Raw genomic sequence first — 25717 nt, 5'->3', positions numbered from 1 at the left:
GAATACTATAATATCTCAAATCTGAAGTGATGGTATTGATTTGATTTATTAGATGATGTAGTATGTATCAGAAGATATATTCGTATAAATAAGAGTATACTTTTTGATTTGGTGGAACTGAAACAAATTAATTGATTGATATTATTGTCTATTTTTGCCGTGGATTTGATATATTTCTTGGATTTCCAATATATTGCAAACAAGCTAAATTAATTAAAAAATCAAGTTGTGAAAATTGGTTTAGTAATATTACTGTTTTATAGTACTTACTACTATTAAATATAACTCCACGACTTTTAATTATTCTATTCACGATATATAGTTACTCAATACTAGTATAATATTTTTGATTTGTTTACTATATTATATGTGCAGCATTAATTCATGAATGGAGGATTAAAAACAAGTTTTTTTAATAAAAATATAAAGAAACTTTAATCGACTCAGATGAGTTTCATAGATAAATTATATACCCCTTTCCCCTTCTCCCAATTATATAAGCTGATTGAAATTTTTACAAAAAAATGAAAAAAACATTGAAAAGAAAATTATACTATAATAAACTTCTTCACAGTCCATATTTAATTTGATGTTTACTTAATAAAAGTATATTAATACATGGGATTAGTAAACATGTATTTTATGTGAAAATCACTCAAATCAGTCTACATATTTGTACTATTTAAAAAAGAAAAATAATCATATATAATTATAATCTGAGGGAGTAGAATTTCAACAATATGCAGCTTATTAATTGCATAAAAATGCATTGAAGTTTAAATTAATATTTCAATGAATTATGGTATATGACCATAGAATTAGGTGCCAATTTTTCAAGTCAACTTCTGGAAACTTCTTAAATGTTAGGCGAGTTTTTTCGTTATACTATTAACAAAATATTCAACAAACTTAAATTGGAATTAAATAAATACATAAATGCAAAAATATCAAATTCTATATTCATATAGTGTCATTTGACTTATGAGTAACTATTGTTAATCCTTATTTTGTTTACTTTCTTTATATAATCTTTATAGATTGTATAAATATGTTATATAGTAAAAATTATCTCAGTCATACATATCACCTTTTATCTCATACCAGTAGTTTTCAAAATATTCATAATCCCTCAAAATATATGGAAGACAAACGGAATAAGATGCAACCAACATTTTTAAAAATATTTAAGTTAGTTATAGTAGTTATTAGATCAACTTAATTTGAAATTTTATCAATAAATCTCAAATTAAAATTAATCAGCAAACCTTTTTTTTTCTCTACACTAAAACCGCTTTAAGCTTGCACACACGCGCCGCCTTTACCGGTTGGGCGGTTGGTAAAATATTTATTATTGTTATAATGGAATGCATGGACTAGATTGAAAATTATTCATTAAAATAATTTCACTTGAGATTTGTTTACTGTTCAATCTCAGTTTTGCTGCAATAGCATTATTTTCTTTGATCCACCAATTATTGTCCTTGCTCTGATCTAACCTCATTAATTAATCATTTATGAGATTCAAGGCTATGATATAATTTCTACCCTATATTTTATTGTATTTATTTAAATGCACTACACACATGGTTCTCTCATGGAATACATTGAAAACCGTATAGGAATTACCTATAAAACATATAGTGATATATGGAGTATGAATTAAATAAATTTAGTGAATTATTTAAGAAAAAAGTAGAAGCCTTGGATTCTATTTATGTTTCTGCTAATTGTTTATATGTCCACATGCTTGAGATGCAGCATGTTATTCATCATTCCATTTCTATATCATTACAAAATAAGAATTGTCACAGTCTGGTTATGGGATGGGACCTTGTATGATTGTTTCCTTTGAAAATATTTGATTTCATTAGTAATTAATTGTGCAGGCCTAACATGGTAATATTATGAGCTTTTTATAGTGTATTTTGATATTATAACAGCACTTGCATTTTTTGTTCAACCAACTAATTGGTAGATGAGATTACCAATCTGCTTTGACCTTTCAACCACCATAAATAGAATCACCACAAGAAGATTCTTTTGCAATTGTGTCAAAATTGAAAATAGAAGTTCCCACCTAAAAAATATACTGTAGCAAATATCATCATAAACTGTAATAGCACAATTTTCATGCAAATTATGACTTGGTTGCTAACATGGATTACTTTTTCTAGTATACATTGCAATCTGAGAACAACATTTCTCCAATATTCAAATAATATTTTAGTAAATTTGATTGTTCAGACAGACAAGTAATATCAGAACTATCTACAAAATTTAGCAGAAAATTCACACTTGTCTTTGATCATTTTTTGCGGCCTGAGACGGTCTTCTTCACAGCCCCGACTGAGACCAAGAACTGGTCAAGAGATGATAGGGTCCTCATGTCGTCTGGAGGGAAATAACTGGAGGCCTTACCCAAGAGTGATGTGAAGAGCATGGCAAGCGAAGGCCGTGTAACATAGCTTTCACCCAAGAGATCATCAAGAAATCCAAATGCAGCTAAGAAGTCGGATCTGCTTGCATTAATCGGGCCAGCAAAATGCGCTGAGATTATCCTCTTGAACTTCCAGTCCCTCGAAATTCTATCTATCCAATCTCTAACCTGAAATCCCAAGAAACAGTCTCAAAATATAACTATGTTTCATTCTGCTATTTTTTCTTACCCAAAAACAGAAAAGGGCGAATTTCAAAGATATGACTGTAGTTTTATAAATGATGGATTAAATACAGATTTATACAAATATCAGAGAATATTGACTGACTTGCCTTTTCAGGAACTTTGCTGAAGACTAGAGTTTTTACGATAGGTGAGACGATAAGCTTCTGTGACATTTGAGAGAAGCTAGCATTCGGCTCCAACAGATTTGAGGGGCCAAGAAATAAGATCTGGAGGACCATTCTTTCCCATCCTGCATCGAACAAAATGAATGGATCAGCTCTCCTCAAAAGTGCCTAGTGAGACATATGTGTTTTCATGTTAAATGACTCATTGAAGACTTATACCTTTCTGTCTGTTCATATTGTTGTCAACAACTGGCTCCTCGGGTACTTCTCTTCCCTTACTAAGAATCTTGACAGCCAAACCATTCTTAGCGGATGATAGCAATGACTCCTTGCTAATACATTCCGGTGGCTGTCTGGGAACATATATCACAGCATCTGTAACCAGCAGCGTCTTTGTGCGCTTGTGATAGAATGCCACCTCAACATACGGCCCGATTCCTGGCAACATATTTGACAAGAAAGAAGAGTGTATACATATAACTATGTCTTAGCATAAGGCTAACTTGATTCCACAAAAAACTTGGAATAAGTGCACTACCAACTTCAGGGGAGCTTAAAACTTTCTGCTCGATTTCATCAGCCCACGGGGTTGACAAATCCTCATCTACCAATATTCTGGCACGAAAAATCCCAAAAAACTCGAGGGGCAAGTTTAGTGGCCAGCTCCACTGCCTAGGCGCCACCCACACCTGAGCTTGAGGGAACTGCCTTGAAAATGGGCCAACAAATATCTTATGCTCGTATGCAAACGTGGGAAGGACTATATATTCCACAGGTGCACCTAACTCTTTCACTAGCTGCAAGATGGAACAAAGCAATGACACAAGCATGAACAACATTTACCATCAACAAGTGACAATATCTATGATCATAAAAAATTATCAAAGAAGATCAGAATATCGTCGTTGGTGAATACTTGAATGCACTCTTTTGTTGGAGCAATAGGGGCATGAACCCATAATCCACCGGATTTGAGCTTGATGACAGTCATACGAATGTTCGTTGAGACGCTGCTGAAACCAAGTGCTTGCTCTTGTTCAAACAACCATATTGCATCTTTCACAGCCTGATATTCTAACAGATAAATCAGTTACAACTCAGCACTTATCTTTCAAGAAACATTACTTCTTTTCTTCTCACTTCTAAACATGATTGATCTGCCCTAACAATAACTAATGTGGTCTATGTTTCAATTCAAATCTTGTTCATGAACAATCCAACTGTCCAATTACCTAAGAATTTTGAAATAGGCCCAATTTTAATGAAATGATGATCTCTAATCAAACGAACTACGCAGTTCTATCATATATCAAATAAAGTACTCCACTAATCAAAATTAGCTCCTTTTATTTGTAGAAATCCAATTAAAATTCTTGAACAGATCAGCACTAACCTCGTATCTCAATGTTTGGCGGTTGAGAAAGGGACCGAGGGGGAACGGGAATCCAGTAAAGTTGAAATAAAACCTTCCTTCTCCGCCGCCAGAGGCGGCAGAGACCACCAAACTTAGTTCAGAGCGATTTTTGCTTCTTCTGGATTTGGTCTGAATACAGAGGCCCTTCAACGGGGAGCAGCTGAGGAAGGCGGAATTGAGTTCTCGAGAGGCCAATTGAGAAGATTTGGGTAACGGAACAGCAAACGCCGCCGCCATATCTTAGTTCCGACAGTGAAGTAGCTGAAGAAGCTACTATTGCATTATTATTGGAGGGTCGAAACTCGAGAGGTTCAGTTTTTCACACGTGGCGGGATATCCTAGTTGGAATTTTATTGGGTTACATATAATTTATTTACCACATTTGTTTATTTTATTTTTGTTTTATAACTGTATCTGTGGATGCCAACGATCTACTCCCTCCGTTCAATCTATTTTTTAGCGGCATGGATTTTAAAAAATATTAAAAAGAATGAGTAGAAAAAGTTAGTAAAATAAAGGTCTCTTGTATATATTAATTTTAAATGAAATGCGAGTGAAATGAGTTAGTAGAAGTTGAGATCCTATTACCATTTATGATAAAAGTAAACCGAGACTCCTATTCGCGAACGGACTAAAATGAAAAAACGGGACTCCTATTCACGGACGGAGGGAATATCTATTTGGATTAAATGAATTTTCCAGACACTATGATTAGTTTTATTTTTCGTAAATGGGTATATATTGCTTACAGAATTCTAAAGACCATTATTTTGTAATTTTGTTATATAAACTTCAATAATATATACTCTCTCTGTCCGCGAATAGGAGTCTCATTTTTCCATTTTGGTCTGTCCGCGAATAGAAGTCCCGGTTCACTTTTACCATAAATAGTAATTGAATCTCACCTTCCACTAACTCATTTCACTCACATTTAATTTAAAATTAATATATACAAGTGGGACCTCTATTCCACTAACTTTTTCCCATCATTTTTTTAACATTTCTTAAAACTCGTGCCGACCATAAATGAGACCGCATTTCTTAAAACCCGAGCTGCCCATAAATGGGACTCCTAATGGCGGACGGAGGAAGTAGTAGCCATCATTTAACTAAAAAAAGTCAAATTGAATAAAAATACTAAACGAGAATAATGCTTGCAATGAAACGCAATCTCAAAAGAAATAGCAAATCACTATCACTAAAACTGAGAGAATTCTCCCAACTTGTGTACACAAAATAATTGAGTACATGAGTTCAAAATAGAGGTAATAACTTGAGAAAATCACAAAATAAAACCAAGAAAGCCCATCGTCCAAATCAGCCATCATTCATAGCTAAAGCTACCGGCCACAAATATATACACAGATGACACTTCTAGAAAATACCTATGGCCATTGTACGAGCACCAGGCGCGGAAGTAACCCACACCATACTACTAGAAAAAGCTTAAACGGCCTTTAGACTAAAGGGTGCCGGTAAACAGAACAGAACTGCACAGCCACCCAAACAGGACAAAAGCACCCAACAAATAAAGGTCACTGCCATAAACACTAACTCGGGAATCTAGGAAGTTCTAACCTGAAACAGTATTATTGACTTGGCATTGTGGAAAGATTCATAAAGGGATGGATTGCATACACCAAAAGGAAAACGAGGCGAGGATTTGTCAAGTGACGATCTCTCTCACAAGCCAATCCAAGCTCGGATAAGCAAAGTACAGAATGAGGAAAGATGGAAGGGCGAAGAGGACTGTGATGACTATGTACAGGGCTAAGATGGCGGCACTGGCTGGTATTACGTACAATATGATGAGAAGGAAAAAGATGACTAGGGGGAATTTGGCCGTCAGATGAATGAAGAAAACGAGGGACTTTCTGAGGGACAAATGCAGCCTTTCCAAGGGATGATAGCTGTTGAACTGACTTCCATCAAGACTTGACCCTGATTGTTCCAAAACATGGAAATGGTTGGTGCTTCTCTCTGTATTCCCAACTGAGCTTCCTAGTGATCTAGTGCTCGATGGACAAATACCCTGATGATCCCCACAGTTGGTGGAGTGAGGGTTCACTCTATCACCGTTCATGCTCTCGAGCATCCACAGAAGGAAGAAGTTCTTACGAGGAAATTTCAGGTTCCCCCTATAAACTAGACGAAGTGATAAGAGGTTGCACCAGGGGCAGGATATAAAGAGTGGGAGCTGAAGAGGCAGAGTGGGAAATTTCACAACAGCAAACTGTAATCCTAGGATGCAGTTTTTGCATAGTGTGTGCCCGCACCACAAAACATATGGTATATTTTCAACAAGGTTAAAAGATTCCCAGCATATCGGACATTCCAAACCTTCCTCTCTGCTAGTATGGGAAGAAGCTTCGTCATCAGAGCAATCCATTAAATTTTGTGTCGGTTTCAGTACATCATTCTTGAGCCCTCTAGTTCCAGCCAGACAGTTGGATGCAAAATTCCACATCTTGGAGCTAGCTAGGACCACTACAAATGAGCATTTTACATCTTCAGAATAAACTCCACCCAAAAGCACTGCATAAAAAGCAAGGAAAACCAAAAACCAAATTTAGCCACAAAGTATTAGCTTCTTTAAAAAATCATAACCTTTTTACAGCAATAATAACAAAACAGTATACAAAAAAAATGAAAATGAAAATAAAAATGTAAATCCATAAATTATTCTAGCAACACGCACTATCATTAAGTTTTTCAGCATTCTTCCTCCAGAAAATGTTTCATATTGCAACTAGCTAGCTTCTCAATCTAGAAATGGGGCACACTTAGCCTCTTTCTAGATCAGAAACTAAACAAACCTAGTCTTCTTAAATGACGATATGTTTTCTCAGCGTCTCATTCTTAACCTACAATTGAGGCACTACTACAAGGAACCCTGTAACTGTAACACAGAAATGAAGCTAATCCATCACTTACTCCTCATATTTCATACACAGAACAGGAAAACTATTTAACTGGATCCAGTATCTATGTTACTGAGAGATACATTGTTCAACACTCTTTATACCATATAGACCTCGATTTGAAAAGAAATGTAGATCCAGAGTTATTCCTATAGTTGGAGCCTCTTGGATACAGAAAGGGAATTCTTGAACTTCTCTTATGCACATAAGAGAAAGTTTCCAGAAATAATATCCTACTAACTACTCAGCTGCAGATGGATTTTAAGTTTAAGTTTTTAACAGTATCCTACTTAGCACATTAACAGAAAATCCGTGGAATTTAGCTATCAGCACTTTGATTTCATAACTCATAAGAGGCCTCTTCTACTTGATCCCCGGTCCAAACAATGTTGTAAGCTTGTTAAGAAGAAACCATCAACCTTATGCAAGTAGCCAACCATCAACCCCAATTCTTGGTCTGTTTGAACTTAGCCTAGGTCAGCCAAGGGGAGAATCACAATATCCAATTTTGCATTATTTTTTACAGGATTTTCTTTAGCCAATCATCTCAAAGCACAAGATCCAAGCTGCAATCTTTAATTGAAAGAACTACTCTAAGGTTCACAGCCGCCTATCAACAGCCAGAAATCTTAATTTCTTTTTTCAATTGAAACAATCCGAAAGCAAATATCCGCCATAAATCATCACTAAAAATACATTCTCGGTTAACTGAAAACCTAACCAGCTGAAATAGCAGATCTATGATTGAACTGATCGAATCAACAACTATAAACACCGTTAGAAAGTCATAAACAAGTAACTCGAATCAACAGCATGAATAATAACTGGAATAATCAGAGAAACAAAAAACCACCACACATCGATTTATTAATGCGACATGAAACAGAAGCGATAGATTACAACTTACCTATCGATCTGATGTGTGTGTGTGTGTGTGTGTGTGAGAGAGAGAGAGAGAGAGAGAGAGAGAGAGAGAGAGGTATCTGGTATGCGGCTGGGCATCAACCTGAACCCAATCTCGATCGCTTTTAGTTTAAATCTGTAATATATTTAATTAATTAGGAATATTAGGCAGAATAATATGAAGATTTAGTTTGAAAAAACAATTTTATATTATCCAATGGAATAAATGTGGAAAAGATAATAAATTATCTATAATTCTTATGAGAGCCAAACTTTCGATTATTGGATTAACGTGTATTGTCTTTAGTTTTTTGTAATTTGCGTGATCCATTTCAGCATAGATTATAAAATATTGATCAGTAAACCTTATTATAAATAATTTGCTACTGCATCGTTTTGAAATACTCATTAATCTTTTATCTCCAATTATTTGAACCGGCTGAAGTACATAAGAACAAAACAGATAACTACAAACACGTATTTATCACTAAATCGTTCTAAGTTGACTTATTAAACAAATTTATGCAATAAATATCAAATGATGTTGTTATCACATTTTGAAAATTGGCAGTGAAGTTTAAAGAGACTGGCTCAATTTATGGAGTTTGTGACCCAATTTTATTATTGAGCTCATTTTGGAAGTTCGATAAAAAAAAATTGTACATAATTATTTATATCATCATTCATCACTAAGTGATTGGATGAAGTTTGCCCCCACTATTGAGGCCGAGAATGCGTTTTTTTCTTTCCGTAACTATCTAAATCATGAAATTACACGGCAAAAAAAGATAATTGAGGTAGAGGTGGAACTTTCGTAGAGTTTAGAGACCGATTTATGTAGTTTTCTAGTACTCCCTCCGTCCCCAAAGAATATGCACTATAGGTTTGGCACGGATTTTAATGTAAAATTGGTAAAGTAAGAGAGAAGTACAGAGAAAAAGTAATTAAAGTATTAGTAGTGGATAATGAATCAATCTCATTAGAGAGAAAAGACTTTCCAAAATTAAAATATGTATATTCTTATAGGACAAACTAAAAAGTAAAAATTACATATTTTATGGGACGAATTGAGTAATACCAATGTTTTAAAAACCGGACCGGACCGGCCGGTCGGACCGGTCGGACCGCGAACCGGTAGGCATTCCGGTCCGGTTTGCCTCTAAAAACCGCCTGTTAGTTGACCCGCCTCGAACCGGTAAAACCGGCCGATCGAACCGGTTGGACCGGGAACCGGGAACCGGTTCAACTGTATTTAAATATTTTTTTAATGCTTTTCAAAATTTTATTCTAAAATTTTGGCTTTGATAGGGGTCGAACTCAAGACCTCTCGGTGAACTTACCAACAATTCTACCACTACACCACAAAGACTTCTTGGTAGTAATATGAACATAAGTTATTTTCATATGTTAAACACGAAATATTTTATCTATATAAACTAATAATTCGCGTTTAATACGTATATATGTATATTAAGAATATGTGATTAATTATATTAAAAGTTTACTACTATTTGATTATATACTAGGAGTATTTACTAAATATATGTTTTTAATTTATGTTTATTCATATATCTTTGTGTATAATATTATTTTGCCGCATTACTTTTTGAAAATAATACTATGAACTTATTTATTTTTATACATAAATATTAGTAAATTTTTTATTTACAATAACTTACTACTAGTATAATTTATATATTTAATTATATTTGTTGATAAAAAATTAATAAAATTCTATCATTAACTAAAAATATATTCTTTTTAATTTTATATTCTTTTAAGATAATTCCTTTTAATTTTATATATTCTTTTAAGAAATTGTTAATTATAATATATTTTTTATATTTTAATTATACTTTTACAATCACTAATGTTTTATAATATATGAGTTTATAATTATACATAGAGTTTAATACTAGTTTTTAATATTGTGTATTATAATTTATTATTGTATTTAAACTTAACGTCATTAAATATTCTAATATAATAGTACAAGACTTGTTTTCTAAATTAATACTATTAAATATATAATACTATAATATTTATTGACAAAACATTTAATTAAATTTTATTATTTACTACTAAATAAATATATATATATATATATATATAAACAGTATTCCGGTTCAACCAATGGTTCGACCAGTGAACCGGTTGAACCAGTGAACCAGTAATGACGCCGGTTCGCTGGCCGGTCCGGTTTTTAAAACATTGAGTAATACTTTTGTTTCGAATAGAAGTCGGTTGACCCTGCTTGATCCCACCTAGATCCATCCCTGCCCGTAGAAATTAGAAAGACTTGCTTGTTTCTTCAGTCTTCAATTTGACTAAAGTTTGAGTTGCCTTGTTTTGGAATATTAATTGACTAGAGTTTCCCCTATTACATTCTCTACTAGTAATGATTAAGTTGACTCATGTATTACATATATGTTCAAGAAAATACAATACACACATATAATAGCATAAATAATTTTATGAGATGTCAAATAGGGCGGGTAAATCGGCCTTAATTTCTCCAAGTCTAAGGTGGTCGGAAACGTTGACAAAAATCTGAAAAAAGAAAAGAAAAGAAAGTGAGTTTAATTAGAGGAAAAAAATCGTCCAACGTGAAACTGGACATGGGCTTCTTCATCATCTCTTTCATTGGCCATCTTAAAGAAGAAGCATCCATCAACACACGTACAGGACTGAATTTTTCCCCTCACTTTCTTCAATATTCTTGGACCAATCTTGGTGAGCTTGTTCGATTCACTTTGATTGTTCCAAGTTTAGGGTGAAACAATGGGGTTGGAGTTGTCAAAGAAAGGGCAGAAAAGCCCAGAAAGCAAGATGAATATGGTGGTGAGGTGTCTTTGGAAGAACTACATTCGCAATCTTGTGTCGAAGAAGAGGCGGCGGATGCTCGTTGCTGGCTATGATCTCGACATGACCTACATCACCGATCGTATCCTCGCCATGTCCTTCCCCGCCGAGCGCATGCGTGCCATGTACCGCAACCCTCTCTGGCAGGTCAGGTCGTGAATGCGCAGTATCTGTTATGAATCTATCTGTCTCATACTCCCTAAGAGAAAAAGGAAAAAATGAATAAAATAGGAGAGAGAAAAGAGAAAAAGTGTTGAGAAAGTTTTCGTAAATAAAAATTGGACTACTTTTGATGGTGAATATGTTATTTTCGCTACGTATGATTAGATGATGACATGAATTATTTGTAGGTTAAGTCTGCGCTCGACGCGAGCCACCATGACCACTATAAGGTGTACAACTTGTGCATAGAGGAGGACTATGACCCTTTGCATTTCAATGGATGTGTGGAGAGATTCCCATTTGATGACAACCATGTCCCACCACTAACAATGGTCAAGGAATTTTGTGAAAATGTCCATGCTTGGCTAGCAAGTGATCCTAAAAACATTGCAGTTGTGCACTGCATGGCCGGAAAAGGTCGAACCGGCTTGATGGTTTCCTGTTACCTTGTCTACACTGGCATGCCGGCCGACAAGGCCTTACACTTATACGCCGAGAGGCGGACCACCAACAATGAAGGAGTAATTCTCATTTCTTCGCTGTCGAAAAACATAAAATTTTGTCAAATTCTGCTCTGTTCCGCTACTTTAAAAATCATCCATAAAGACCATGTGGTCTAACATTGTTCACAATTATCCCACGACCAAATATATGAGTTAACTCAAATAGAGATGATGTGACTGAGTATGTATAAAGTGTATTGCCAAAGTGATGAATATTCAGATGGATATATATCTAAATATCAGCAGTCACATCAGCTAAGATTTCACGGGGACTGTTGCAAACAGCGTTAAATTTCATGGTTTTTTTACTCGTTTTTTAAAGTTGAGTGATTGGTCATAATTTAACCAAATTTCATGATTTTTTCGAAAATTTGACGGCAAATAACACAAATAGTTACTATTTTCGGGTGCAGGTATCGATACCCAGCCAACGCCGTTACGTTGGATACTGGGAGAAAGCAATGTCCCAAGCTCGGGGAATGGATCTTGCTTCTTCTCCATATGTAAATCTGCCTCAGCCATGCACTAGAGAGCTGCAGCACATCCGCCTCTACGACACCGCCGGCATCAGCCAGGTGTTTGTCGTCGTGTCGGAGCTCCAAGAGGTAATGAAATTTCTACCAGTTCAATTGGTTCATATACGATAACATAACCAAGAGTTTCTGCAGAAACCAGAGCAGCGCTATCGGCCTTCGGTTGAAGTCTCGAAAACATGTTGTAGGAGGATCGGAACAGATAACGAGAAGTCATACGAGTCCCGATACTACTACTCGTTCGTGGAGGGTAACGACGAGAAGAAGGATGAGGAGCCGCGCTTGGTTGTCCAGATGGACACCGAAAGCTCCATTATCTACAAGAAGACCTGTCTCGGCCATCACTACGAGAAGCCACTGCCAGTACGATTCACATTCCTTTTTAAGACATCCCGAGTTAAAGAATTCATTTTTTAACAAAAATGAACTCTTATGCTTTATTATTGCCTCATTTAACCACTGAACACATTTGTCTTAATTCTCGTGTCAAATGAAAGGCTCCACGTAATACTAGTACTTAATTTAGGATGAAAGGAGTATATAGTATATATATACATTATCTAGATCAATACCAATTTTTTTCATGTATCGTGCAGTTGACTGGAGACGTGCGCATAATTTTCTACGAGAAGCTGATCGGGGGGCGCCTCTTCTACGTGTGCTTCAACACGGCCTTCATAACGGGAAGTCTGCTTCAGTTCTCGGTTAGCGATTTGGACAAAGTAGGGCAGAAGGGGCGCTCGATCTGCGGCCCTTCGTTCTGCTTGGAGTTGTTCTTCGGTCCGTCGTCAAATGCCAGCTGTTCGATGCCTGCGATCGCAAACGTTGACGAGATTCAGTTATGTGGATGAGTTAAATGGCCAAAGCATTCCAAATTAGAGTTGCATTTTTTATGCAAAATGTGACTGCTATTTCTGTTCATGTCATTTGTGTTAAAAAGCCATCACTGAATCGTCAATTCCCAACTGCATGCATTTGGCCGTCTCTTCTTGAAATACAACATTTTGTAGTTAGGATTAGGAATTATCATCATCAATGTGTGCTCGACTTTCTTGTGCTGTACATATCATCATGCAATTTTATAATCTCTTTACAATCTTTTCTTACATTTGTTGGTATTATTTCAGTTGAATATATGCAGTTTTTATCTTTATCTCATGGATGCAACGCTTTCAGACGCGGTTGTAATAAACCTTGTCCAAATTACTGAATTAGTTACAAGTATATCTTTATGGGAAATTTATCATATCTTGTCTAAACTCATTTACACCAAATTCAAATCCAGTTTTGACTATAATATAATATTACACCAGAAAGTAATTTTACTTTAACTATTTACACCAAATTCAAATTTTACATATTCATTTAACATTAATCAGTTAGTAATCGATTTTAGCATAGAAATTGATTGGGTTTATAACAGAAAATAATAATTTTACTTAAATTTTAGTATATAAAATTAAAATTTACGTATTATTCTTGATATAATATTTTTATTAATTTTTAATAATTTTATGTAGAGTGTAAAATGCAAATTTTACTGATGCAAATCAAATTACTATTATTTTTTTAAAGGTTTTATCTATAGACTCATTTTAGTATTTATTCAAAATTGATAGTGCCTCATGGAAAAATCGGGGAAGGACCAAAGTTTGGAATACGAAAAAGGCTTGAATAGGGACTCAAACAAGATGCCCAGACCGCGTGCTTGGTCCATAAGTTGGATAACCCATGCTAAGGCCTTGTTTGATTGCCATGTTAGGCCTTGATAGTCCCTTTTATCTATGCTTTTATGCTGTTTGGTTGGCTTGTTATTACTATCTCTAAGCCCGAAAAAATGGTCAAAGCCCGCTGAGGCCTGGTTGACTAACCATAAATTAGAGATTACACTATACCACCAAAATGCTGTGATAGTGTACTGTTTATCCATGATAGTCATTATTGCCCCTTTCACTCTCTCTCCAACGCCTCTTTCTCTCACCCACTTTCACTCTCACTTTCTCTCTCTTCTGAAGTTTCATATCTCTCTTCTACAACTAGTCTCTATCTCTTCTACAATTCCCTCCTCCACAGTCCCTTCCTTACTCACAATCCAGACGAGGCGCACCTCTTCTTTTTCCCCTTCTGCACCGACATCTCACGCGCTCCGTGGCCCGTGTTGTCAGAGAGCTCCGCATTGACTCTCCGTACTGGAACCTCCCTAGGTGCCGATCATTTCTTCGTTTAGAGTTTAGTGCGTCCGACGGTAGTGAGGGACCCTCCCCACGGCCTTCGTTGCATCATCTCTGCCGTCAAGCCTTCTTCTTCGAGGCAATGATGACCTTTTTGTTTTGGCCTCTTCTTGCTCCTAGAACTTGTTCAATTTATTTGGTAGGTCTTGAGTTAGTGATTTGGAACTTGCTCTGGGAACTTGGTCAGATTTCAGAATGAAATGTTCTCTTTTTGAAGGTTCATTTGCTGAATCTTTTATTTAGTCATTAGGATTTTGATTCATGGAAAAGCAATTGCTGCTTGGGGATTGGACGAAGGTGAGGCATGAGAATTGAAATCAAGAACATGGCTGTGGAGATGCTGATAATAAGCAAGGAAATTTTACAATGAAGAGCTTTGGTAACAAGGACATTTTTGTCATTTTACATCTTATCTATAAAACACTATCTTGTTAATCAAACAACATCATAAAAATACTATCTAACACTATCTTACTTTCGGCTCGAAAATACTATCTTAAGATAGCTATCTTGCTATTTCTAACATGGCAATCAAACGAGCCCTAAAGATCTAACATTAAGACGGAACAATAGACAATATGTTGTAGTCGGCCGACGAAGCACATAGTCTCAAGTCGAGCCAGAATATCTCACATGGACTGAGTGGTCCGCATTACCAACTACACTGCCCCGGTCTCCATCGGCATCACCACCCATAACCAAACACACTGATTGTGTGCTTGGCCAAACCAAGATACAACCCGTGTATGCATTGGCCATTATTGAGTTTGGCCAAGTTAGGGATGGATAAATTATGTTATTTAACACCAGAAAATTGAAAATTACCTACAAAGATAAGATAAGTTAGGGATAACTAAATTATGTATAGAGAGATAAGTTATGATTAATTAAAACACACCATAGAGAGTAGTAGGACTACTTCATTTATGCATCTATATATTTTTGATAAAACCTAATTCTATTTAATTTAATAAATTAACAATTTCTTTTCCAACCGATCTACAGAAGAAAAACCCTCGTTCCAAAATCAAATCAGAATTTCGATCATTTCCAGATTTCAGCTAATTGATTCCACTGATCTTCCATCAATGGCGATGCCGAAACCCTCGAAAACACCGGCTGAAATCGAGGACATAATCCTCCGGAAAATATTTCTGGTGTCGCTCGTCGACTCAATGGAGAACGATTCTCGAGTTGTTTATCTGGAGATGACGGCGGCAGAGATCATGAGTGAGGGTAAGGAGCTCAGATTATCGCGAGAATTGATGGAGAGAGTCGTAATCGATCGGCTCTCCGGGAGCTTCCCCACCGCCGAGCCGCCGTTCCAGTATCTGGTCAACAGCTACCGCCGCGCTTACGAGGAGGGGAAGAAAATCACGTCGATGAAGGATAAGAACGTGAGGTCGGAAATGGAATTGGCGGTGAAACAAGCTAAGAAATTGGCAGTTTCCTACTGTAGGATCCATCTAGGTAATCCGGATATGTTTCCGAATCATGATAAGAACAAATCGAGTGTTTCGCCGCTGTTGCCTTTGATCTTTGCGGAGGTTGGGGGTAATCTGGATGATTTCGGTGGGAGGAGCAGTGGAGCTGCGTCTCCACCGGGTTTTATTGAGGAATTTTTTAGGGATGCTGATTATGATTCGATTGAGCCTGTTATGAAACAGTTGTATGAGGATTTGAGAGGGAGTGTTCTGAAGGTATCTGCTTTGGGGAATTTTCAGCAGCCATTAAGGGCACTGCTGCTGCTGGTGAATTATCCGGTGGGGGCGAAGGCATTGGTCAGTCATCCGTGGTGGATACCGAAGAGTGTGTATTTGAATGGGAGGGTCATGGAGATGACGAGTATACTGGGGCCGTTTTTTCATGTTAGTGCATTACCGGATCATGCTATATTCAAGAGCGACCCCGATATAGGGTACAGTAAGAATTCTTGTCTCAGTTTTGCTTTCTTAAGTTATTTATGTGAATTCAAGTTTATATGGTGCATTTTACTACATGTAGTACTAATTAAATCTTGATGTATCATGTATGCGTGTTATGGCTTGATCTCTATTGAAGCAGAGCTTGATGCTACGACGTCTTTTTAGTTCATTTTGTGCTTCTTGTAATATTGGATGATTTTGTTTGCATGGTCAGCCAACAATGCTTCTCTGAAGCCTCTACTCGCCGCCCAGCGGATCTTCTTTCATCCTTTACAACTATCAAAACGGTTATGACCGGCTTGTATGACGGGCTGGCAGAAGTTCTTATGTGCCTCCTGAAAAATACAAACACACGTGAAAATGTTCTTGAGTACCTTGCAGAAGTAATCAACAAAAATTCTTCAAGGGGGCATTTACAGGTATATTTTCCTCGTCATAGTTGGAAAACTCAGGCCTTCATTTTCTTCTATAAAGTGATCTTAAGAGGATAATCTGAAACCAATGTCGGCTGTTTCCACTGGATTTTCTTACAGGTTGATCCTCTGTCTTGTGCTAGCTCTGGCATGTTTGTAAATCTTAGTGCAGTTATGCTTCGTCTCTGTGAGCCATTCTTGGATGCTAATATGAGTAAAAGAGACAAAATTGATCCTAAATATGTTTTCTACAGTAACCGTCTGGAATTGAGGTAGAGGATTATTTTTACCTTTTGTTTACCCATTTTCCAGAATATTTATCCGTATTCTTTCATCTGACAAACTCTTATTAGTGGATTGACTGCGTTGCATGCATCATCGGAAGAGGTATCTCAATGGTTTGAGGACAATAGTGCTAAAGTTGATACCTCGACAAATGCTGGTGATGGACAAAATCGGGTGATACGGTCTCAAGACGCCTCAAGTTCCAGCAGCAGTGCCAACACACCTTCTCTCCAAAATAATAAACCTGTTAATATAAGTGGTGAAAAAACCAAATACCCATTCATATGTGAATGCTTCTTCATGACTGCTAGGGTGCTCAACTTGGGGTTGCTAAAAGCATTTTCAGACTTCAAACACCTTGTTCAGGTTATACCTAAACTTTTGCTCAATTAAGATATATTTGGTATCAATTTTATCTCTGTTACCTTTTTGAATGTTCCCGGACAGTAATACATTATGCCAACGATGCAACATTTTTTCCAATCAATTAACCCATCCTAATACTCAATCTCAGATACAGTTACATTCTCACATAACATAAGAAACAATACCAACTATAGCCCTCTTTTTCTAGGGTTTTTATTTATGTAAATTTGCATTTATATATTTTATGTTAGTGTATTCATCAAAGCCTTGGTCTTTATAGTCTGATCTTGTACTTTATGTTCAGGATATTTCTAGATGTGAAGATACTTTGTCCTCATTCAAAGCCTTGCAAGAGCAGGCTCCTTCTCCACAATTGCAGCAAGACATATCTCGCCTGGAAAAGGAAATTGAGTTATACACACAGGAAAAATTTTGTTATGAAGCTCAAATACTAAGGGTATAAAAAGTGTCGCATTCAATTCTGTCTAGTTGGAAATTTTATTCCCATAGTGATACGATTATAGATGCCCAGTCATTTATATTATGTAGGATGGAACTCTTCTTCAGCGCGCATTATCTTACTACCGCTTGATGGTAATTTGGTTGGTTGGGCTAGTGGGAGGTTTTAAAATGCCTCTATCACCAACATGCCCGAAGGAATTTGCTTGTATGCCTGAGCACTTTGTAGAAGATGCCATGGAGTTGCTAATTTTTGCCTCTCGGATTCCTAGAGCTCTAGATGGGGTTATGCTGGTATGGTGAGATCTGAATTTACATATAGTTTGATCTTGAATGCTGAAACCCAGCTAAATTGTATGTTCATACATCTTGACAGGACGATTTTATGAACTTCATCATTATGTTCATGGCCAGTCCAGAGTACATCCGTAATCCATATCTAAGGTCCAAAATGGTTGAAGTGCTGAATTGCTGGATGCCCCGGAGAAGGTATGTTCCATAAGTTTTGTGCACAGTATATTCTGTTCATCTTGCTTCATCATCGATCCTCACTAACCTTTGTACAGTGGATCAAAGGCAACTGAAACTCTATTTGAAGGGCATCAGTTATCCCTTGAGTATCTAGTGAAGAATCTTCTGAAGCTTTATGTAGATATTGAATTCACTGGTTCCCACACTCAGGTAATTGTTTCTAAGGGTTGTCATGTTAGTGTAGAACTGCAAATATAATTTGGAAATCAGCTCTTACTCTTTTCATATGATAATTTTCTTACTTTCTATTGCCTTTACCGTGTGCTATACTCTCCTACTTCTAACATTGATTAGTAATGTGTTGTTTATCATGTGATTACAGTTTACTGTTACCACTTATATAATTGCTAAACTTTAGCAAGGACCAGGTATCAATTTGTTCTTGAAAACCTGCTTGTTTAAGAGTGGCCACTAAGCTACTTAGTAAGTTGGATGGACTTTGACCATTCAATTATCTTCATGTTAAGCCCATATGATGGTCCTCTTTATCATCGTAATGTTTGTTAATACTACCTCCGTCCACAAAAAATAGATAAAGTTGTGAATGGTACGGGTTTTAATGCACAATTGGTAAAGTAAGAGAGAAGGAGAAAAAAGGTGGTGGAAGTAGTATTAGTGGATTGTGGGGTCCATATTTAGAATGATGTGTAGGGTTATTATTTGTTTAAAACTTTTCATATTTAGAATTGGTCTAATTTTGGTGGAAGGCCTAAAATGGTAAAATTAGTCTATTTTTTGTGGACGGAGGTAGTACTTCTTATAGTATTATTGTAGTTATTAGTATTAGTTGGCATTTAATTTCTTATTGATGGTGTGAAATTTTGTAACTATGCCTTTCTTGACTGAGTACTGTGGCACCTCCTCAGTTCTATGACAAATTCAACATTCGTCACAACATTGCCGAACTCCTGGAGTACTTATGGCAGGTTCCTAGTCATCGAAATGTCTGGAGAAGGGTAAATCTATCCATCTTTGTTCTTATATTTCTCCATGCATTGATCTATTTCTCAGTGGAACCTTATGTTTATATATTGTTTCTTCTGTTTCAGATAGCTAAGGAGGAGGAGAAGGGCATCTATCTGAACTTTTTAAACTTTTTAATCAATGATAGCATCTATTTGTTAGATGAAAGTCTGAACAAAATTCTTGAACTCAAAGAACTAGAAGCTGAGATGTCTAACACTGTAGAGTGGGAAAGTAGGCCAGCCCAAGAGAGACAGGAGAGAACTCGACTTTTCCACTCTCAGGAGAATGTCGGTTTGCACTTCACATATCTCCAGGTATATTTTTTTTTGGGAATGCTGACTGAAACACTGGTTCATTCGTTTCTGTAGATTATTAGGATTGATATGAAATTGGCAAATGAAGATGTGAGCATGCTAGCATTTACATCTGAGCAGATTATATCCCCTTTCCTGCTACCGGAGATGGTTAGTGTTTTTGGTTTTTAGTCATCTAGTTCAGGAGTTTGTTTTAAGTTTTTCTAACAGTGTTTTGTCTTCCAGGTTGAGAGAGTTGCCAGTATGCTGAATTACTTTTTGTTACAACTTGTGGGGCCACAAAGAAAATCTCTTAGCTTGAAAGACCCTGAGAAGTATGAGTTTCGGCCAAAACTGCTGTTAAAACAGGTATAGAAAACCACCTAGTTCGTGATTATGCATCGTCGCTTTTTCTTGGTGATTTTGATTTTGCTTTGGCTGTAAGAAAGCTGAAACATTTGAATAGACTATCTGATGGTGCTACATTACTTTTTCTCCATATTTGAAGATTGTCACTATATATGTCAACTTAGCTAGAGGAGACAAGGAAAATATTTTTCCAGCAGCCATCACAAGGGATGGTCGTTCATACAACGAACAGGTATTTATCTACTAGGGATTGTTACTATATATATATACAGATATATATTGGGAAGGGCTGGGCTAAAAATGAATTTTAAAATAAACACCACAAATCGTGAATTCACTGTGGAATATGCATGAATTCTTTGGAAAAACATATTAATTCAAAAATCAAAATTTTAATCACTTATGGTATTCGAAATCAAGACTTCGAATTCATTCAAAAAGTGATGAGTACACCATGGATCTTCATGATCTAAAGGTGGACAATGATCCCTTGTTTTATTACAACATGTGTTTTTATTCATCTATATATGTTTTCCTTACGTTTTGTGGTTGGTGGTGGGTGCTTCCAGCTATTTGATGCTGCGTCTGATGTCTTGAGGAAAATCGGGGAAGATGCCAGGATCATACAAGAGTTTGTTGAGCTTGGCACTAAAACCAGAGTTGCAGCAGTAGAGGCCAAGGATGCTGAGGCTGCTCTTGGAGACATACCTGACGAATTCCTTGACCCAATTCAGGTACATAATGATTCATTGCATGTCTCGATAGGATATATTCACTGAAATATCAAATATCGAACAATGTCATATCTTCTCCTCGGTACGTTCTTCAAGTACTGTTTGTAAGCGTGCTATTGTCTTTTGGTGTGGCAGTACACTTTAATGAAGGATCCTGTCATTTTGCCATCATCGAGAGTGATCGTGGATAGACCCGTGATCCAGAGGCATCTTTTGAGTGATAGTGTAAGTCCCCTCAGTATCTCACTACTAAATCTTCTTTGTATTGTTCTGGCAAACTGAAATTAATTGCTCCATTTCTTATTTTGGAATAACAGACTGATCCATTTAATCGGTCTCCTCTCACATCGGACATGTTAATCCCCGACGTGGAGTTGAAGGCGAAAATCGAAGAATTTATCAAGTCACAAGAGTTGAGAAGGCGGGAAGGGTTAGGCTCGCAGAACACCAAAGACAAGATTCAAACGACCGATACTACCTCTTTAATAGAGTAGGCATATATTGCTAGATACTTGTAAATTTTACTGGGTTGTATAATCAGTCAATATTATTTGGTGGCTGGATTCTTTTGTTGTGAGCTGCATTACTTTCATAACTCACGATATGCATCAATTATATCCACATTATCCCAGAGATCTCCTTTTCTCTAAAAGCATATAAACATTTGGTAGTTAAAAGTTTCTTCTCTGCAATTTTAATGACAAAATTCAGTAAAATACTTTCAGGGTCCCTTTTTTTCCAATTTCAAAATTGATAGTATAGAATTACTAGGATAATACATTTACTACTTAAAAAAGGAGAGAGCAGAGGTGGGGGCAAGAGAGCCTTACATCAAATCTCACAAGCTACTTAGCCAAAGTGTGTAAAATACAAACTACTATCTTTAAGATGCTGAAAATATATTTTTCTTGTCCATAACGTTGTGGAGATTCTGTTTTCTACTCAATAATTATGGTTTTGAGGCTTTCAGCTTTGATATATAACTGGCAATGTGGCATGGCTATCATCCTTCCAAGGCAATTATGGTGCTCCGCCAAAAATCTCAGCTCAGCGTTGTTTTTGTAATGGTTTTACCTTGATTCAACTTAGCACTGTTCACCAACTTGCCACCATGTGTTTCTACAACCACGCAAGAGTCATGAAGCCAAAAGACGAGCTTTGTACCTGTTGAAGAACTCTGCATCATGATTTGCAACATTTCTCCACTACAGATCTGCAAGGTTTAACGCTGTGCTTTCAGAGTTTTGATTGCATGGCTAACTTCCTCCTGGAATATTCATTCGCAATTCTGGTGGAGTTTTTGTTGGGACGGAGGTAAATCTCAGCAAGGAGAATTTGGCGCTCGTCCTCTGCTAGGTCCCCATGGCAACCCTATAGCCAACGAGAAAACTGAGAGTAATTCCAAGTGTGTATCTAATAGCTTAGAGCATCAAGTACCAAAGAAAAGAGTGTAATTCATTAGAGAAACATGAACACTCATGATTTCCATCATATGTTGAGAAGTTAAGCAAGGAGATTCGGTTATTGTATATTCTCAAGTCAAACTGCAGAATTTAAAATAACAGGAAGAAACCCAAGTTTGATGCAGTTAATCATCCAGTTGCATATCCCAATCCCAAACAAGGCTCGAGTTTGATACATTCATATCTAGAAACATTGGCAATGTGCAGTGATTTGTAGTACACAGGTAGCTTAGTTATTCAAGGATATAATTTCAGTAAAAAAAGAAGAAAAAAAGGCATTACCATGCGGGAAGTCCTGTCACATACAGCATGGTGCATCAGAAGTCCAGCAGCTACTGAAACATTAAACGAGTCTACCATGCCTTTCATCGGGATAGAGCAGTGTAAATCTGATAGCTCAAGAGCCTCTTTGCTTATCCCACTGAATGTTGAAACGAATAAGAGATGAATTCAACTACATTCCATGAAACTCATATGTGAAGTTATTGCCTTAGACTCTTCAACAATAATATACTATAGGCTAGTGGAAACGTACTTAAGTTCATTTCCAACAACTATTGCAGTCGGACAAGACCAATCCACATCATAGACGGAAACCTAGAGAAAGCACCAAATGTTGTATTGCATTAGTTATGGATCTCAATGAAATTTATCACTTGATTGAAAATATAAGGAAATAAATTTGTTGATACCGATTCCACCCCCATGTGTGCTGTGGCAATTCTATAGCCACGCGCTTTCAGAACTTCGAAGCACTCACTGATCGAGTTCCACAATTCAATGTCCAACCATTTTTCGGCTCCCATACTGACATGGCGGTTATCTCTGTACCTGTATGGTGGAGGTAGAAGAATGGATGATGGTTAACCCCCAAAATGGCAAGTCCAGAAAATCATTTGTGAATGCAAATCAATAGATAAGCTCTCGATTCCCACTGCCTTTCAGTTAAGTGTACAACTAAAGCATAGCTAAAAATTCCACAACAATTCTAATCATTTCCTTTAGATAGAAGTCATGAATAACTTGATATAGCATTCAACCAATATTCAAGACACATTTACCACAAGCAGTGACACACCTTCTGGAGCTGTCAAATGACACGACATGGACCGACTGAATTCCAAGAGCATCCGCAGATCGAAAAGCAGCCGAAACATTCCCAAAGTCACTCAATCCCTCAACCACTAAAGACACAGAGTAACTCCTATTATTCACTGCATTCCTAAACTTCTCCTTCCTCGGGTCCATAATAAACGGATCTACTGCTTCCAGAACCTCACTGCTGCTCAGATATGCATCCTCAGCTTTACATTTATCCAAATAAGGAAACCAGCGCTCCCTCCTCTCCTCACCATTTCCCACACGACGTTCCATTTTCATCAAGTTTGCAACATCATCCTTGTTCTTGGACAGTAGTTCCTCCACCCTATCCTTACATAAATCTTCTGGCGTTTCTAAATCAACACTCTGAGCTACAATTCCCTCAGTAAAATCAGAAATTTCTGAAGTAATAGCAGTTGCCAGACTACAGTAACTTCTAGAAATCGAAAAGGAGTTGTGTGATTTGATTCTCAGCCCTGTTTTCGGAGAAAAATTGAGAATTCATTCAACAGCAAAAAGCAATGCATGATAAGCAGATTTATGCTAAGTATGTCAACCGTATTAGTAAATATGAACCTGGATGAGCTGAAAGAGATATGGGAAAATGGCGTCGCGTAGTTGAATTTGGGATTCCAGCTCGAAAATCTAGACACGATAATGTAGCACGAATTAGGGTTTTGCAGGAGTTCATTTGCACACGAGAGAGATGATGTATTGAGTTCATTACATCGGCATAAGCGTAAATGATTTTTTTCTCTATTTATTTATTATTTTATTTTTTTTACTACTCCGTACTTCTTAAATCTTTATTCTTGACAAATTTGTAGTACTCCATTAGATTGATTCTAAATTAATGAAACAATATCAAATCTTGTTGTCTCCTAAAATTGGAAAAGAAATAGCTGAAAATTTATGGTCAAATTCCACCCTTAATATACTAATATAAATATGTACTAGTATAAATTAGGTAGAATTTTGCATTTAAATATTTGATGTATAAATATGTCAAGAATAAATATAGTGGTGATTTTTAAAAATCAAATCTATGATTTCCCATTATAAAATGTATAAAAAGGAAAATCAGTAATTAAGAGTGTATCTATTGTGTACATTTATTTTTCTCTTGATATATTTTTTACATTCGATGCAATCATCGTTAACTGATTAGTACTTCTACAGGGATCAGGAAAATAAAGAATTCCTAAGATATAAAAAGAGTTTTCTATATAAGTGATTCGATTTGTATTACATAATCTTCCAATCGACGAAATCAAATAGTACCATATATATACAAAAATCATAATTCTAATTGAAAGAATCAGAATCACCAAATTTGACGTGCAATGTCAGAGGAATTCACAATGATCGCCGGTTCTTCCTATAAACCGAAAACAAGAAAACCGCTGATGAATCCGCGAATTTCTGGTGGTGATGAATGCAGGAAAATGCAGATCACGACACAATGAATTTACGTGGTTCGATTTACTGAGGTAAATCTACGTCCACGGGAAGAAAAGAGGGCAGAGTTGTATTGCTTGATCTGTTTTCTACAGCTTACAATACAGACTTGCTATTTGATATTTTATCTCTAGAGAGCGAGAGAGTCTAACCCTATCTATCTGATCTAGGTTCTATTTATACATTGAACCAAGATCGTGGCATGCAGCACCATTTACTAGGTAGTGGATGTCGTGGAGATCGTGGCGATCTTGCATGGGTCCACTATCCTGCATGAGTTGATGACTGCTTGACACCACTAAATAGATCGTGGGTGTAGTGGAGGTGGAAATCCTGCATGAGTCCACTATCTCCTAGTTCGGTCGAATACTGAGACCGAACTGCTGAATTATTGCCGAGCAGCTTTTGCCGATCTGAGAGTAGAGCTTGATGCCGACCTGAGAGCAGAGTTTGATTGGTTGGCTTTTACCGAGCTGTAGGCTGGGGCCGAACTCTTTGGTTGTGCCGAACTGATACTCTTTCTTGGGCTTTAGGCTGATGGGCTTTACTGCTGTTGGGCTTGTTTAGTACGTACTCCATCACTACCCCCCCTGGAAAGCGAAGTGAATCACTTCGGCATTCTGGATAAAGGTACGGGGTAAGTTGAGGTTTGTCCTCGGTCTTATGAAGTAAACTCTTCTTTGACCGGACTTGGTTTGTGTCCTAATTTGGCGAGTTTTATCGCTCGGATCGGACTTTCCGTTGTCCTAATTTGGGGATCGGACTTTCCCTTGTCCTAATTCGGCGAGTTTTATCGCGTGGATCGGACTTTCCCTTGTCCTAATTCAGGCAAGTTTTATCGCGTGAATCGGACTTTTGTTGCAGTTCGTTTCAGACGAAGTGCTTGACTCTTAAGCTGAATTGTGGTCTTTGATGAGTCCGCGAATTTTTGATGGTGATGAATGCAGGAAAATACAGATCACGACACAGAGATTTACGTGGTTCGATTTACTGAGGTAAATCTACGTCCACGGGAAGAAAAGAGGGCAGAGTTGTATT

At 36.8% G+C, this 25717-nt stretch overlaps 5 protein-coding genes across 6 annotated transcripts; 2 read left to right on the top strand and 3 right to left on the bottom strand.

The window, feature by feature from the left end:
- Positions 1-2199: 2199 nt before the first annotated feature.
- LOC121769519 lies at positions 2200-4532 on the bottom strand. Its single transcript, XM_042166352.1, has 6 exons — positions 4181-4532; positions 3704-3853; positions 3326-3584; positions 3007-3225; positions 2770-2912; positions 2200-2605 (listed from the first exon to the last, which is right to left on the bottom strand). The coding sequence occupies exons 1-6, from the start codon at positions 4436-4438 to the stop codon at positions 2306-2308; spliced, it is 1329 nt and encodes a 442-aa protein (XP_042022286.1). The 5' UTR covers positions 4439-4532; the 3' UTR covers positions 2200-2305.
- An 841-nt stretch (positions 4533-5373) lies between these two features.
- Positions 5374-8157, bottom strand: LOC121767552. Its single transcript, XM_042163840.1, has 2 exons — positions 8030-8157; positions 5374-6736 (listed from the first exon to the last, which is right to left on the bottom strand). Exon 2 carries the CDS (start codon positions 6666-6668, stop codon positions 5868-5870), a length of 801 nt encoding a protein of 266 aa, XP_042019774.1. The 5' UTR covers positions 6669-6736; positions 8030-8157; the 3' UTR covers positions 5374-5867.
- A 2491-nt stretch (positions 8158-10648) lies between these two features.
- Positions 10649-13087, top strand: LOC121768015 (phosphatidylinositol 3,4,5-trisphosphate 3-phosphatase and protein-tyrosine-phosphatase PTEN1-like). The gene is made up of 5 exons (XM_042164356.1): positions 10649-11034; positions 11238-11570; positions 11966-12157; positions 12221-12448; positions 12682-13087. The coding sequence occupies exons 1-5, from the start codon at positions 10807-10809 to the stop codon at positions 12934-12936; spliced, it is 1236 nt and encodes a 411-aa protein (XP_042020290.1). The 5' UTR covers positions 10649-10806; the 3' UTR covers positions 12937-13087.
- Positions 13088-15283: 2196 nt separating this feature from the next.
- Positions 15284-21290, top strand: LOC121767415 (probable ubiquitin conjugation factor E4). The gene is made up of 16 exons (XM_042163680.1): positions 15284-16234; positions 16456-16660; positions 16775-16926; positions 17008-17305; positions 17610-17762; positions 17855-18058; positions 18141-18253; positions 18331-18445; positions 19162-19251; positions 19345-19548; positions 19630-19725; positions 19801-19923; positions 20063-20155; positions 20493-20657; positions 20793-20882; positions 20975-21290. Exons 1-16 carry the CDS (start codon positions 15405-15407, stop codon positions 21149-21151), a joined length of 3108 nt encoding a protein of 1035 aa, XP_042019614.1. The 5' UTR covers positions 15284-15404; the 3' UTR covers positions 21152-21290.
- Positions 21291-21411: 121 nt separating this feature from the next.
- On the bottom strand, positions 21412-23965 carry LOC121767416 (rRNA methyltransferase 1, mitochondrial-like). 2 transcript variants are annotated; one of them, XR_006043090.1, is made up of 7 exons: positions 23798-23965; positions 23199-23697; positions 22813-22951; positions 22656-22717; positions 22403-22541; positions 21822-22028; positions 21412-21731 (listed from the first exon to the last, which is right to left on the bottom strand). XR_006043090.1 is itself a non-coding variant. In XM_042163682.1 (6 exons), exons 1-6 carry the CDS (start codon positions 23943-23945, stop codon positions 21894-21896), a joined length of 1122 nt encoding a protein of 373 aa, XP_042019616.1. In that variant the 5' UTR covers positions 23946-23965; the 3' UTR covers positions 21412-21893. The 2 variants fall into 2 exon arrangements, 1 of the variants encoding a protein (XP_042019616.1); XM_042163682.1 differs by having other exon boundaries at positions 21412-22028.
- Between the last annotated feature and the right edge of the window lie 1752 nt (positions 23966-25717).

Source organism: Salvia splendens, chromosome 15 (genome assembly GCF_004379255.2).
Source record: "Salvia splendens isolate huo1 chromosome 15, SspV2, whole genome shotgun sequence".
NCBI classification, from domain to species: Eukaryota; Viridiplantae; Streptophyta; class Magnoliopsida; order Lamiales; family Lamiaceae; genus Salvia; species Salvia splendens.
This window is presented reverse-complemented; position numbering and strand designations above follow the sequence as displayed.